This window comes from Zingiber officinale, chromosome 1A, assembly GCF_018446385.1.
Source record: "Zingiber officinale cultivar Zhangliang chromosome 1A, Zo_v1.1, whole genome shotgun sequence".
Lineage (NCBI taxonomy): Eukaryota > Viridiplantae > Streptophyta > Magnoliopsida > Zingiberales > Zingiberaceae > Zingiber > Zingiber officinale.
In genome coordinates, this window is record NC_055987.1 from 7,595,540 (window position 1) to 7,608,609 (window position 13,070).

General features: G+C 39.4%; 1 protein-coding gene across 1 annotated transcript; it reads left to right on the forward strand.

The window, feature by feature from the left end:
• Nucleotides 1-829: 829 nt before the first annotated feature.
• LOC122016897 (UDP-glucose flavonoid 3-O-glucosyltransferase 7-like) lies at nucleotides 830-2,424 on the forward strand. Its single transcript, XM_042574332.1, has one exon. The coding sequence runs from the start codon at nucleotides 859-861 to the stop codon at nucleotides 2,332-2,334; it is 1,476 nt and encodes a 491-aa protein (XP_042430266.1). The 5' UTR covers nucleotides 830-858; the 3' UTR covers nucleotides 2,335-2,424.
• The last annotated feature ends 10,646 nt before the right edge of the window (nucleotides 2,425-13,070 follow it).

A 13,070-nucleotide genomic window follows, 5' to 3' on the forward strand; every position in this document is an offset into this window, starting at 1 on the left:
TCCAAATTCATGTTTACTAATTAATTGAGGACCTTCTCCAATCGATTGATATCAAAAAATTTGATTTTCTGAACATGATTTTTCAGCTCAAAAATATTAAAATCGCGTCGTCAATGACATTTTTTATGGATAATGCGAAAAACTTGATTTATAGGTTAAATCTTAACCTATCCATGCTACATTCAACAAATATATATCAATTTCGCTCATCCATATGAAATCATATGCAAAAAATCAATATATATGTATCAAATCGTTAAAAAATTATCTTTACATTTTAAATATTGACAATAAATTAATCCTTATAAAAGATGCATCTATAACAAAATCTAACTTTCATCAATTTTTAAAGTAATATTGTAAATCAAAATAATAGCTAGTAAATGATTGATCTGAATTCATCACAAATAATTATTGATTTTTTACTTATGGTCAAATATCCTATAAATATAGTGGAAATCTTCTACACATCCTAGGTCTTTCTCAATTAACTGTATATGTTAATTAAATATAAGTCCATCTATATGTATCTTCTTTGGATTTAGTCATCTAATACATCCTCTGTTGGGATGTACCCTACCAATCCTCTATTGGGAAGTATCTCTTTCCTAACTATCCTTTTGCTGAGATGTTTCTCCAGCCAGATCCTCTAGACCGTATGTTCTAGATGGCATTTTGCGATCTAAAGGATTCGGACTTATCTCTTTCCTAACGACGTGATTGCTGACGGAATTGGGCAGAGAGGATAAGAAACGTAGCCTCCTAGTCCACAGTTCGTAGAGTGAGTGCCATGCTGATGCAAGCCTCTGTATTTAATGGATAGAAGCACGCACAGTTTGCAACCTTGTGCTCAAGACCATGGCGGATGATCTGCATATTCTCTTCCTGCCCTTTCTCTCCCCAGGCCACATGATCCCAATGGTCGACTTGGCACGGCTTTTTGCAGGAAGAGGAATCAAAGCCACAGTCGTAACCACCACCGGCAACGTGCCTCTCGTCAAGCCTACCGTTGATCTCGCCAACACCGACGCTTCCCTCCGCCACACTATCCAACTCCTCCCCCTCCGCCTCCCCTGCTCAGAAGCTGGAATTCCCGAGGGCTACGAGAACCTCGCCGCCTTCTCTAACCCCGACGACCTCTTTCAGCTCACCGCCGCCACCGACAGGCTTGAGCCCTCCTTCTCGCTGCTGCTCAAAACCCACCGCCCTGACTGCGTCGTCGTCGATTTCTTCTATCCTTGGGCCACCCGCGTCGCCCAAGAAGCCTCCGTTCCTTCGCTCCTCTTTAATGGATGCAACTTCTTTAGCTCCGCAGTTATTAACATCGTAATAGACGGCGAGCTGAACCAGGGCGACTTGGAGACCGAGCGATTGATCGAGGTTCCCGGCATACCGCAGAAGATCCATCTCAAGCTCTCTAATCTCCCCTACGTTGTCCTTCATCCCAGCGAGCTCTCCCACCGGATGGTCGAAAGCCTTCACCGGATCCACGGCACGGTCGTGAACAGTTTCTACGAGCTGGAACGTGACTACGTCGATCGAGCCCCCAACTCGCGAGACCTCAGGTTCTGGTTCGTCGGCCCCGTCTCGCTGCAGAACCGAGGCATGGATATGAAGATGGTGCGAGGGAGCAGCGGCGCTGCTTCGGGGACCGCCGATCATTTCTTGAGTTGGCTCGAAACCAAGAGGCCGAGGTCAGTCCTCTACGTCTGCTTCGGGAGCGTGGCCCGGTTCACGGCCATTCAGCTGCGGGAGATCGCGCGAGGTCTCGATTCGTCGGACCGGCCGTTCATCTGGGTCGTGGGGAACGCCGGAGAGATATCGGAATGGCTTCCAGAGGGATTCGAGAACAGGGTGGTCGGCGGCGGGAAGGGAATGTTGGTGCAAGGATGGGCGCCGCAGCTTCTCATATTGAATCACGAAGCGGTGGGAGGCTTCGTGACGCACTGCGGGTGGAACTCGTGCCTGGAAGCGATTACTGCCGGAGTTCCGGTGATCACTTGGCCGTTGTTTGCCGAGCAATTCCTGAACGAGAAGCTGTTGGTCAACGTGCACAGGATTGGGATCTCAATCGGTGTGATTTCCAGCTACAATAAAGTAGAGGAGCGGACGGTGGTGAACGGTAAGCAACTGAAGGCGGCGGTGGATGAGCTGATGGGTAGTGGAGAGGAAGCAGAAGAGAGGAGCAAGAGGGCGAGGGAGCTGGGAGAGATGGCGAGAAGGGCGATTGAAGAAGGTGGATCTTCTCATCAAGCGATGACTTGCCTCATAGAGGAGTTGATTCGATTGAAAACCGTTGGATTAAACAGGGAGAATGGAGATGAGAAGAAATGAACTAACAATAACAGTGTTTGAACATCGTTTGTATGCTTCTCCAAAATTAAACAATGCTCGTCGATGCAAATGCTGATCTTAAACGTCTCAGAACCGGCTATAATTTATGACTCGTATTATTGGAAGAGCATTATGACTAGGGCTGGAAAAAAATATCAAAATATCGAAATATCGAAAAATCGTATCGAAAAAATATCGTAACGGTAACGATTTAAAATATTTCGGTATACCGAAATACCGAGTAACTATATATTAAATGATTAATTTAGATTCCCCTAAAGCCTAAACCAAACCCTAAACGGCCCCAAACCATGTTCTCTCCTTGTGTCGTCGTCGCACACGTCGCGACTAGCGATTCTTTCCTTCCACAGTCGACCACCGCACGTAGTCGCCGGAGAAGATGCACAACAACTTAGAAACTTCTTCTCCAGCCCTAATAATTTTTTCTCTTCTTTGAATCTGAAGAAATCTAATCACCGAGCTCTGTTCTGAGAGCTATGCTTGCGCAAGTTCTTGTCCGATTTTTCGATGAGTTTTAGCTTTTATTTCTTTGGTGGATTTATGGTATTTTTAGCAGGGATTGAAGCCTATATGCTTCCCCTATTTTTCCAGATAGCATTTAGTTATTTTTGGCAAGATTTCGACGAGTCTCCGGTGAGCCACCACCCTGAGACCACCAGCTACTGGTTTAATCTTCAATCTTACATATTTGGGTCTGAAATCCCAACTCTTGTTCTTATATGATCACTGCCCTTCATTACCAGAGAATTATGTTTTATATATTATATGTAATATATATATAACTTCGGCATGATGGTATTTTACCGATACCGTACCGACATTTCGGTATACCGAAATTCGGTATACCGAAATGTTGGTACGGTATCGGTATCATTTCTTAGAATACCGATTTTTTCGGTACGGTATACGGTATTCGATTTTGGGTACGGTATAACGTACCGACCCAGGCCTAATTATGACACCTGATACGATGTATACTAGATGACCCTGGGATAGAGTTAGGGTTCATAATCAAGATGGTGTGATAGTCAAGAGGAGGTTGCGATCAAATTCAGGAAGTATGTGTATGAACAGGCCATTGTCCCCGGAACATGGCCTAACCTCTTTTTATGGGCAGAGCTCTAAGTTTATTCTTTATTAGCCCTCATATCGGAACGTCCCTCGAGGCTCAATCCCTCATTTCTCATGAACACGACTCCCAATCTACTCTCGATCGGCATTTGTGAAGGTCGGATTCCCATGGCTTAAACCCTCACTTCTCATGGACATGCCTCCCAATCTACTTCCAATCGGCTTCCGTGTCGATCAGACCTTAGGACTTAGACCCTCACTTCTCATGAGCATGACTCTCAGTATACTCTCGGTCGATATCGGCGTTGGTCGGACCACCCCAGGATTCAGACCCTCACTTCTCATAAACATGACTCCCAATCTACTCTCAGTCGGCCTCTATGCCGGTCGGATCCCAACACTCAAACCCTTACTTTTCATGGGCACGACTCCCAATCTACTCTCGGTCAGCCTCCACATCAATCAGATCTCGATCACTTAGTCCCTCACTTCTCATGGGCATGACTTTTGGTCTACTCCCAATCGACCTTCACACCTGTCAGATCCCTATGGCTCAGACCCTCACTTCTCATGAGCACGGTTCCAGTCCGGTCGACCCTAATGCCAGTTGGACTATCGCCAAGGAATAACACTATAAGAGAATCACAACCACCTCTGAAAATTCATCATACATCCTCTATCACGTGACATACCCTGACATCAGGAATTCTCTAATGCCCCATTATTGTGAAGATTATGAGATGCGGTATAAAAGGGGGGGGTCCTCTCCATTGGTTAGGTACGCGCGCACACACGCATCTACTACAATTCTAGTGTTCATCTGCTTCCGGCACTTTTTGGGCTCTATCCTAATTCTAACTTGTGCATCGCAGTGCATGCGTCAGAGACATTGCCTGATTCTGGCCCTAACGCTCCCATGCGATCTATCTATGGTGTGCATAGGTTTGTGGGTACTATCTTCGACCGTCTCCCCCTCCTCTGCTCGAACGTCTAAAGCCTGCGACGTATCTTCAGGTCCTAGATCCAAGTCCTCTCTCCATCAACGTTCTTGTCCTCATCATCGACCCCCCATCTGACTTAACTTCCGCTTAACTTCCGGATAGGATCACCACTAAAATAGTAGTAATGTAGTGACCATGCAACAACTATTTAAAATTCAAATGTATTATTTAAGTAAAATATCATAAAAATAGCCGTCCAAAAGCTTACTCTTTGAATAAAAGAAATTCCAAATAAATTTAATGATAAAAAATAACTGCCCTAGAATCAACTAAATGTTATAATTCAAAAATAGAAGAAAAGAGAATTATAGAGAGAATTGTCTTATATTTTATTTCTATCAAACACTCCTATTTATAAGACATATAGAGTGGTGTAAAAATGGAAGAATACAATGATTCATCAATCAACAATCAAATCAAATCAATTATCTATTATAACACTCCTCTTTAGATGATCAATGGAGAATCCAATATTGTCTCATTAAAACCTTGCCAGTAAAACTCACTGGAAAAAAGCCTAAATGAAGGAAAAAAGAGTACAATAATAGATACTCCCCCTGATTTTTGTAGGGATCTTTTATGAAAAATAATAACATACGTAGTAAAAAAAATGATTCCTCTAGAGATCCAAGTGAATACAGTATACACTTTTTTTTACTACTCTATCAAAATAGAATAGTTATCTTTTTTACGTGAACAAAACAATCTTAGAAGCAACTTGACTTTGGTAGATCTTAGCGTGATCAGAACGTCCACACCTCTACGGTATCCATACGAACACACCCTTCATTCGTCGCATGAACTCAGTATTCAGAGAATCACCAACTATGTTGTGCTAGCAACAATCATAAGTGATGTTCGACCAAGACAAGAATAAGAAGAAGAAGAAAATCAAGAGTCTCATGAAAATTTCACTCAAAAGGGTCTTTTGTATTCATCCAGTGACTACCAAGGATTTTGCCTTTTGGTCTTCTTCTATTAATGATGAATTAATCTTCATTAATCTTTATTAATCTTAATGAGTTAGATTTAGTATATTGGATTAACCATTAATCTAATAATTTAATGGCTAACCCATAAATCCAATGAGTCTAATCCAGATTCATTTGAGTCTAATCCGGATTTATTTGGATTAACTCACTAATCTTATTGTACATAGTATTTTAGTCAAACTAAAAGAAACCTATCTTCAAATCAACATGTTCTTTGTGTGTGACTCAATAGATTCTCGTAACGTTGACAGTGTTTCTAAAATCATTTTAGACACATAAATAATGAGTAACATCTAGTAATACATCATTGCTACCCACGTGATGAGAATGTTGAGATCCGACCTAATCTGTCTGTGTCTATTATTTTGTATAACTTGATCCTTCTATCCACCGTAGTATGTGTTTGGATCATTGATAAGAGTGAGGTTCCTTAGAATAACCCCATTGTTATCACAATAAAGGTCTTTTAAGTTTGCTATGCTAGGAACTACACTAAGCTCTGTAATAAATTTTCTAATCCAAACAACCTCTTTTGTTGCATTAGAAACAGCAATATACTCAGCCTCTGTAGTAGAATCAGCAACTATATCTTGCTTTGAACTTGTTGGTGCAATATCCCCTGGGTCAAGGTTGACTAGGCTTGAGTTGACTCAAGCTTGAGTTTTGATGTTTGACAATACATGGAGATTGCAGATGCAATCATCCGTTTGGGGAGATTGCTGGTGTAATTCCTCTTTGGTCAAGTTGACCAGTTAGTAAGTGAAGAAGAGTCAAGTAGGTCAAAGGGTTGATCAGATACTTAACTGGAAAAGTCCTAACTGGAGGCTAGATAGATGGAAAGTCCTGGTGAATAAAGCCAGGCGAAAACCATAGTGAGTGAAACTAGGTGAAAGTCCTGGTGAGTGAAGCCAGGCAGATGGGAAGTCCTAGTGAATGAAGTTAGGCAGATGGAAAGACCTGGTGAGTGAAGCCAGACATGTGGAAATCCAGGTGGGTCAAGGTTGACTGAACGCCTGGTGTTTGGAAGTCTAAGTAAGTCAAAGGATTGACCAGATACTTGGCAAGAGGAAATCCAGATGGGTCAAGGGTGACCGGACATCTGGTGGAAGGAAGTCCAAGTGGGTCATGAGCCGGACACTTGGCACGAGATGGTAAGTCCAAGTGGGTTGAGGTTGACCGGACACTTGGCGCAAGGAGAAAAAGTACAGATGGGTCAAAAGTTGATCGAACACTTAGCGGTTGTATGTCCAATAGGGAGTTGGCATGAAACTAGGAAGTTCGGACGTAGTAAACTTCCAAAGGCCATAACTTTTGACTCGGATATCGGAATGAGGTGATCTCGGATGTCAGACGAAGCTCATTTCAAGATCTACACATTTTTATGCTTGCCAATCGATTGGTCAATCGATTTGGGGGTTCAATCGATTGGTTGACACGATTTCATGCAGAAATGGTCTGGATCGATTGGGTAATCGATCAAAACTTTCCTAATCGATTGGTCAATCGATTAGGAGAGTTTTTGAGCGAACAGTGAGCTTCCCAATTGATCAGTTGATCGATTGAAACCTCCAATCGATCAACCCATCGATTGGGAAGCTGGAAATCGTGCGATAAAGGCTGAATCGATCGGGCAATCGATTCAGGCGCTTTCCAAAGAGTACAGAGGTGCTCTGAATCGATCAGCTAATCAATTCAAAGTCTCCCCAATTGATTGAGAGCAATTCAATCGATTGAGATCCTACCGTTGTGTTGGCGAGCAATTCCTTCCACACGGCTTCCACTTCTTCAGTTTTTCTTCTCCACACGACTTCAGCGAGCTCCACAGCGATTTCTTCACTCTCACAGCCATATCTTGAAGGCTCTTGGAGACAAGTGTAGGTACACTTCCAATGTTCAAGAGGCAACAACAAGCAACAAGTATGCAAGAAGAAGGAGTTTTTATTTGCATCTTTTTTGTTTTCTTCTTGCGTGAGTTGTATTTGTTGTGTGGATTTGTACAAGGCTTCTCCGTCGTCGGTAGTTACCATAAAGGAGTATTTTTATTAGTGGAGAGTGCTCTTGTGTGTGGATCCTTGGATTAGTCACCTCTTCTTGAGGTGGATGCCAAGTAAATCCTTGTGTTAGCGTTGTATTTTTGTTTCTTGTTCTTTCCGCTGCATATCATCACCAAGAAGTAAGCAAGTAACGATGAGTGCGATGAGCTATTCACCCCCCCGGCCTTTAGCACATTTCGACCCTAACAAGTGATATCAAAGCGAGATTGCTCTTTACCAGAATCATCGCCGGAAGGGGTAACAAAGCTAGAGGGTAAAGAAGTTGAAGCAAATTTCATCAAGCTAAAGATTTTATCAAGAGCTCAACTTCAAATGGAATTCGGAGATGGATTCGGATTCGACACAAGGGTGCCTCCACCATTCACTTCAACAAGCTTCGATCTTTGGAAATCAAGGATCAAAAATTTCTTGATGGTGGAGATAGAGCAATGGTTTGCTCTAATAGAAGGCTTTGAAGCTCCAACAAATTCTAAGGGCAAAACTCTCACGAGGAGCAAGTGGAGCCAAGAGCAAATTCAAAGGAGCGAGGCAAATGACAAAGTGACCAAGCTATTGGTCAATTTATTGCCAAGCAATATTTTGGCTCAAGTTGGAGAATTCAAGGATGCCAAGGACCTTTGGAGCAAATTGGCAAAGATTCATGAAGTCCCCTCCACTGTACCAAATCAAGAAGAATCCAAAGATGGTGACTCATTGGATCAAGGCCAAGAGGAAAAGGACTTCAAAGTTGAGAGATGCTCAACTTCTGAAGAAGAGGTCAAAGAAGCTTCATCTTCAACGGAATGCAACGAAAAGGGAAAAGAAGGAGCATACTCCTTGTTCCATGTATAAGATGAATATAAAGAAGTCTCCACCTCTAGGATTGAGGGGGGAGAGACATTCGTTGACACCAGACCAAGAAGGAGGAGAAGCTTCTGCTTCCGGGTCAAGCGAAGAAGAAGAAGAAGAAAGTGTCATCCCTACACATGAAGGTATAACTAGTTCAATTAAAAATAAAAATCATATTATATGTTTTGAGTGTAGGGAACATGGGCACTACAAAAGTAAGTGTCCCAAATTGGCCAAGGAGAAGGGACAACAGACACAAAGGGGCAAGGAGAAGCCCAAGGAGATCACCCCCATGATAAAGAAGAGCAAGAAGCACATTGTATGATTCTTGTGTCATCAAAAAGAACATTATCGGAGTCAATGTCCTAAGGGGAGGAAAGTGGTCAAAATTAAGGGTGGAAGCACAAGTCAAGGGGAAGCCTCCAAGGTAAAACCCAATATATCATTTATTGAGTTTATCTCTTTAAATCATGGTAAAAATCATGTTAGTTCAAATTTATATCACTTTAATGCTATTTACCATAAAAATGGAAAGCATGATAGCATTAAGGAAAAACATGTAGCTTTTCATGCCAAGACTACCACACCTAGGGTTAGGAAGGTAGATAGAAATTTTGGCAATAACTCTAAGGATTTCAGTTATAGGCCTAAAAATAAAAATGCTCATAGGAATAAAAAAAAAATCAAAATCTATAGATTTATGAAAAGAAAATCAAGTCTTAAGGTCAAGGCTTGATAAATTAGAGAAGTCCCTTAAAAGGATGGAAAATATCCTTAAGGGGCAAAATGAGCACAACCTAGGGCTAGGAACATAAAAGTCATCCAATGGTCAAAGGAGTTTAGGATACAAACCTAAAACCAAGAAGGATGTGTCTTCTTACCATAGGGTCCCATATAGCTATGAAACCGACTCTAGGTCTAAGGGTCAAGTCAAGGATACAAGGAAAGTTATCCCTAGGAGTATGTTTACAACAACGAATGTGACTAAGACTTCTAAGAAGTCTAAGAAAGTCACCAAGAAGGTCACAAGGTAAGCTATCCCTAGAGTTGACCTAGAGGAAGTGATCAAGGCTTCTAAGGAGACTAAAAAGATAATTAGGAAGGTATCTAGGAAAGTTATCCCTAGTGAGTACCTAGAGCATCCAAGGAGTACCAATAGGTTTTGAGTTTCTAAGAGTATTTTCTTTACCCCTAGATGGGTTAGAGAGTGTCAACTCAAATTGGAAGGGTAGTCAACCCAACTTTGATGAAATTGACACTCGTAGAGCATTTTTAAGGTTATTGTTAACCTTTAAAAATGAAATGGATTATTTTTTTACTCTTTGGAAGAGTAAAATGTGTCAAAATTTTAGGAATTGGACTTAATTTAAATTGGCACATTTGAGAAAATGATAAGAAATGCCAAGTTGGGATTTTGATATTTTCTTAGGAGGTTAAGGGCAAGTCAGGCCTTAATTTAAAATGATTACTCTTTGAAAAAGTAAAGTGTGCCAAACCTTGAGGAATTATGCTTAATTTAAATTGGCACAAATTAAAAAAGTAAAAGAAATGTCAAAATTGGGGTTTGACATTTTCTTAAGAAAACATGGGCAATCTAGGACTACCTTTAGGTTTAGCTAAGGATTTAAGGACACTTAGATAGATAATCTAGGTATATTTTAATTTTATGCTAATTGTCATGCTTTGTTTGTCCATCATATGTCATGATATCACATTTTTACATTCATTCTTATTATGAAAAACAAACAAAATATCATGTCATGTTATTCATACATCATGTAGTTATAACGAATTTTCTTTTGAAAATTATTTATTTTGATGTATGTCATAACACCTCATGTATTATTTTTTATTCCTTACAATTAAGGATAATGACATTTACTATCAAATAACATCCTAGGTGGATGTTCATAATCTCAAAATGCCTAGGTAGATATGCATGATCCCTAGTTTAGGGCAAAACCAAACTTTACGTCTCACAAAGACCTATAAGGTGACTCGTATGTATTTTAGTGCACATTAGATAAAAGTGAGATGCTAGGATGATGAATAAAACTCAAGATGTTGATTTAGTGCATTCTTTTGAGTTTTAGGTTCATCAAAACATATAACTATGTGTCTTCTAATCATTGGAAAAGCTAATGTACAAGTAATGTGTATTGAGCCCAAAGAACATGGTTGGATATTAGTTTTGAAAATAATTTTAAAATTCTTTGGGAAAACCTTGGTGAAGACTATCTTTTGATAGTAATCATCATTGAAAAGTTAGACACACACTAGAAGAAAACACTAAAGTTTTTACAAGTTTTCAAGTTTGTGTCAATCTTTGAAAATAGGAAGTATTTTCTTAGAAAACTATTTTTTTCTTGATAGTATATACCCTAAGTAATGTCTACATGAATTTTCATGATTTTTAGAATTTTGTAGAATTTTGAAAAACCTTTTTAGATTATGATAAAACCTTTTATCATAATCTATACCATGAATCTACTTGAATTCTTTAACTACCAATCGCCCCTTATAGGTATGCATATGACCATCCATGTCAGTCTTTCTCTTAAAGACTCACTTACATCCAATGGGTTTAATCCATTCAGGTGGATCAATCAAATTCTATACTTGGTTAGTGTACATGAATTCTATTTCGGACCTCATAGCCTCTAGTAATTTCTCATAATGTGGGCTCATTACAGCTTCTTGATAGGATGTAGGCTCGTTGAGATCAACAAGCATTACATCACCGTGGTTAAACAAGAGAAAAAAATATCTCTCAGGTTGATGACATGTCCTATCATATCTACGTAGAGCTTGTTCTAATTGAACAAGTTATTATTCCACAACTTCTTGCGGTATAATAGATTTATAATCCACAATACTTTACAGTGCCTGTTCAATTTCCATCAAGGTCTTAGTGCTAAGTTGTGCTTCTCAAATTTCTTCAAGATCGACTTTACTCCCACTAGCTCTTTTAAAAACAAATTCTCTTCTAGAAAAACATCATTTCTGGCGACAAACACTTTATCTTATGTTAGATTATAAAAGTAATATCCCTTCATTTTCTTGGGATATCCTATAAAATAGCACTTATCTGATTTGGATTCTAGTTTCTTTGAGACTTGATATCTAACATAAGCCTCACAATCTCAAATCTTTATAAAAGACATCTTCAAACTCTTCCCAGTCCATATTGTATATGGTTTCTTTATGACGGTTTTAGACGGAACGTGGTTAAGTATGAAAGTAATCATCTCTAGAACATGTCCCCAGGAAAAAGAAGGAAGATTTGTCTGACACATCTTTGATCATACCATATCTAATAAAGTATGATTTTTTTTCTTTCTGATACATCATTCCACTGTGGTGTTCTAGGTGGAGTAAGTTGAGATATGATCCCAAACTCAATAAGATGGTCATAAAACTCTTAGCTAAGGTATTCCCCACCTCGATCTGATCAAATCATCTTAATACGCTTTTCAAGTTAGTTTTGTACTTCATTATTGAATTCTTTGACCTTTTCAAAAGATTTGAACTTATGTTTCTTGAGATACACACAACCATATCTACTAAAACCATCAGTAAAATTAATGAAGTATTGATAGTCTCCTCTAGCTGCTATATTAAAAGAGCCGCATACATCAGTATGTATGAGTCATAACAAATCATTATCTCTTTCGTTGTGTCCATTAAAAGGAGTCTTTGTCATCTTGACTTTTAGACAAGATTCACATGTCTCATATGATTTAAAATCAAATGAGTCCAAAAGTCCATCCTTATGGAGTTGTGAATCTAATTTATGTGACCCAAGCGATAATGTCAGAGATATGTTTGGTTTAAATCATTAGATTTGAACCGTTTTGTATTTATATTATAGGTTGAGTTTTTAAAGTCTATAGCATAGTGTTCATTCATAAGATGTGCACTATAATAGAACATTTCATTAAAATAAACAGAATAATATTTGTCCTTTATTATAAATAAAAAACCCTTCTTGTCTAAACAAGAAATAGAGATACTATTCTTGTTAAAGCAGACACATAATAGCACTCTTTAAGTTCCAAAATAAGCCCAGTGGGCAAAGATAAAGAATATGCCCCTACAGTTATAACAGTAACTCTTGCGTCATTGTTTACTCATAGGTCCACTTCGCCCTTTGTTAACGATCAACTCTTTCTAAGGCCTTGCATATTCGTATAAATGTGAGATCTGCAGCCGGTATCTAATACCCATGTAGAAGAAATGGATAGATGGAATTCTATAACATATATACTTGAGGCAGAAATCTCACTTCTCTTCCTTTTTACTTCTCTAGGTATAACTTGCAGCTCCTCTTCTAGTGTCCGGTCTCACCATAGTGGAAGCAGGTTCCTTAGCCACCCTACCTTTAGATTTTAATGCATGAGACTTGGTCTTGCCTTTGGCTTGGGTCTTACCCTTATGTTTGGACTGTCATTTACCTTTTCCATTTTGTACCATCAAAATGGTACTAGGCTTTGTCTTCTTGCGATTGAGTTCAGTAATTCTCAATATACTTAACATTTCAGGCAATGGCTTGTCAATTTCATTCATGTTATAATTCATAATAAATTCACTATAGTCTCCTGGCAACGATTGTAAAACAAGGTCAATGGTCAATTCTTGGCCCAATGGAAATCCCAATCTTTCAAGGTTCTTAATGTATCCAATCATTTTAAGTGCATGAGTTCCCACAGGACTTCCTTCTTGCATCTTACATTGAAATAAAGCCTTAGATATCTCAAATCTATCGTGTC